At 65.6% G+C, this 3,144-nt stretch overlaps 1 protein-coding gene across 1 annotated transcript; it reads left to right on the top strand.

The window, feature by feature from the left end:
* Nucleotides 1–1,082: 1,082 nt before the first annotated feature.
* MNEG_14793 (hypothetical protein) lies at nucleotides 1,083–2,886 on the top strand (the record flags this gene model as incomplete). The annotated part of the gene is made up of 5 exons (XM_014036736.1): nucleotides 1,083–1,224; nucleotides 1,566–1,709; nucleotides 1,908–2,105; nucleotides 2,491–2,572; nucleotides 2,871–2,886. 5 exons carry the CDS (start codon nucleotides 1,083–1,085, stop codon nucleotides 2,884–2,886), a joined length of 582 nt encoding a protein of 193 aa, XP_013892190.1.
* Nucleotides 2,887–3,144: the final 258 nt, after the last annotated feature.

The raw sequence follows: 3,144 nt of genomic DNA, 5'->3' as shown, positions 1-3,144 counted from the left end.
TGTGTGTGTGTGTGTGTGTGTGTGTGTGTGTGTGTGTGTGTGTGTGTGTGTGTGTGTGTATTTGTGTGTGTGTGTGTGTGTGTGTGTGTGTGTGGCAATGGCAATCGCCCCATCCCCACGCAGCCCGCATCCACACCCCATGGGCCATGGCCGACGGCCCACCCGCCTCCGCCGCCCATCCTCTCCTCGCCCTCCTCCCGCCCCCTCACCGGGGCCCCGCACCCCCTTCCTCAATCCATCAACATCAACCCCCTGGACCCTCTTACCCTCTCCCTCGACCCCGGCCCCCCCCCCTGGCAGGTCTTGGAGCCGCTGCAGAACCTCGAATACGTCTACCTCAGATCCACAGATCTGACGGGCCCCATCACCTGCCGCCTTGTAGACTCGAAGCCCTACTTGAAGGTAACCCGCGACATCTGCAAACACAACATGAGCGGCCGACGCTGCTCGAAGCGCGTACCGCGCGAGCGAATGCGACGCCCCGCCTCGCGGCGCCGCGGCACCCGTGCTTGCGTCGCGCCCGATCACGCGTGCGGCAACCACTCAACGGCAAACTACACACACACACACACACACACACACACACACACACACACACACACACACACACATGCACTCAGACACACGCTGAAACACTCGCATGCGCGTGCACATGCTCATTTGCAAAGGTGTTGGACGTGAGCGACACGCAGGCGTCGGGGCAGCTGCCCGGCTGCATCGTGGCGGTGAGGCGTCGGGGGCTTTGGTGCTCGTTGGAGCCTGTGGGGCACCTGTGGCTGCGGGGGTCCCTTGCCGCCGCCGATCAGGGAGCGCGGCCCGGCGGCGGTGCTGCGCCGTCGTTCGCGGGTCCTGAGCGCCCTGCTTGGCAAGGGGATCATGCGTGGGTTGCAAACCTCGATCACAACACACTATCACACACACACACACACGGCGCACGAGCGCGCATGCACACACGTTGAAAAGCGTCCCCGCGTGCACACCACACACACACACACACACACACACACGCACACGCACAGAGAGCACTCAATAATCTTACTCCCCAACCCACCCAACCCACCCACCAACCCCAGCACCCGGCGATGGAGGAGCTCCACCTCACCCGCACCCTCATGACCGGCCCCCTGCCCGACAAGTTCCCCCAAGGCAGCCACATGCGCATCATATACGCGTGGAACGTCGACCCCAACAGCGGCGGCGTCTGGAAGGAGGGCGGCTTCACCGGTGGGCCACGCTTTTGAAGACAGGGGACGAAAACGGGAGGCCGGCGGCCCTGCGCTGTGTGCCGGCGGCGGCGGCGGGCCGGCGGAAGCGGGGGATGGGAAGCATCCCTCACTCCTTTCCTAGGTCTCCCCTGGGGATCTTCGACTCTTTTTGGGGGGGGTTTTTAGGGGTACAAATTTTGGCGGGCGTTCAGGGGGGGCGTCTCTGCAATGTTTGAATGCCCGCACGGGTGCCCGGTGCGGTCGGAGGAGCGGCACCCGGACCGCGTCGCTAATCGCCACTTCCCGCCCCCGCGCCGCGCCGCCGCACCCGTGACCTCGCCGCGAACCGCCCCCGCGCAGGCCCGCTGCCGCGGTCGCTGCTGAACGCCGCGTACCTGTCAGACCTGGTGCTCCCGCAGCACGGCCTGGAGGGGGAGATACCCCCGCTGCCTGACAGCGTGGTGTGGCTGGACCTGAAGGGCAACAAGCTGTCCAAGCTGCCGGGTGGGGTTTGGGGTTTTGGACGCTGTGTGTGTGCGTGCGAGCGCGTGTGTGTGTGTGGCTGGGTGTGAGTGTGTGTGTGCATGTGTGCGCATGAGCAAGAGGGCAGGACGCTGCACAGGCTGTCATACACTTCGGCGCACGCACAAACGCATTTCCCCAATTTCCCCCATTCCCGCCCTTTTTCGCCCTTCATGACAGTCGCGCTGCCGCTCAGCCTGACAGTCATGGACCTCTCAGATAACATGCTGACCGGGCCCCTGCCCGACATAACCGACAACACCCTGATCTGGGTCAACCTTACGAACAACGAGATCACGGGCCCGCTGCCGCCGGACTTTGGCGGGTCCATGAACACATTGGCTGTGCTGTCGCTCGCGAAGAACCGGCTGTCTGGAGGTGGGCGGCCCCACGCGCGGACGGACGCTCCTCGGGTCCAGGGTTTAGGGTCCAAGGCGCGTGCGGCGGGGGCCGGGGCGAGGGCGCGGGGGGCCCCCGGCGTGCGCTCGCCGCGGGCTGCCCGCTCAGGGGCGCCGCGGCGTCGCCGGCAGGGGTTTGCGTGGGGTCGGGTGCCACGCAGATAGCGCGCGCCGCGCCCTCCTGCGGCGCGCGCGGGTCGCCGTCGGTGCTGACAAGGTTGACCAGTATGAATGAGCGTGTGTGTATTTGGTTATGCCAACGTCTGGGGGTTGCGTGGAAGCGCTTGTTCCCCTTTAAAATTTGGATGCTCCATCCACGTATGTTTGCTGCTTTCTGAACATATCTGTCCGCTCGCCTTCCCCAGATCTGCACGCGACCAACTGGGCGATGGCGGAGCTGGAGATGCTCGATCTTTCAAAAAATGAGATCACCGGTGAGGGAGGGCCGTGTGTGTTGACGTGTGTGTGGGTGTGGGTGTGGGTGTGGGTGTGCATGTGTGTGAACGCACGGGTGCATGTGCGTTTTATGAGAAGGGAGTGCTTTGTTGACAGCGCATTCTAGATTGAGGCTTCCCCGAGGCAGCGCTGTGGCCACGCGCGTGCTGACACTTGTGCATACATAGATCCCGGCGCACGTGCAAACGCGAGAGGCGCGCCGCCTGACCCGGCTCAATCACGGCCCCGTCGAGCCCCGCCGCCCCTGAAAACACTTTTTCCGCTGCCGCGCCCGCGCGACACCCCGCAGGGAGCATTCCCGCTGACATGGCGGCCATGAAGGCTCTGAGCTACCTGAGCATAGCGTCCAACAAACTATCCGGCACCTTGGATACTTTCGCCAACGCGCTGCCGCCGGCGCCCGCCGACGAGCTCCCGCCGCGCAGCCCTGACTACGGCTTCGGGCCGGGCCCCCGCGGCGCCGGCCCGGGCGGCGCGTCGGCGACCGTGCGCCCGAGCGCGACGTTCGGGCGGCGGCGGCGGCTGGCTCAGGACGAGGGGCAGCAGCAGCAGGACGCGGCACC

Source organism: Monoraphidium neglectum (assembly GCF_000611645.1).
Source record: "Monoraphidium neglectum strain SAG 48.87 unplaced genomic scaffold scaffold04770, whole genome shotgun sequence".
Taxonomy (NCBI): Eukaryota; Viridiplantae; Chlorophyta; class Chlorophyceae; order Sphaeropleales; family Selenastraceae; genus Monoraphidium; species Monoraphidium neglectum.
The sequence above is the reverse complement of the archived record's forward strand: the minus strand, read 5'-3'. Positions and strand labels throughout refer to the sequence as shown.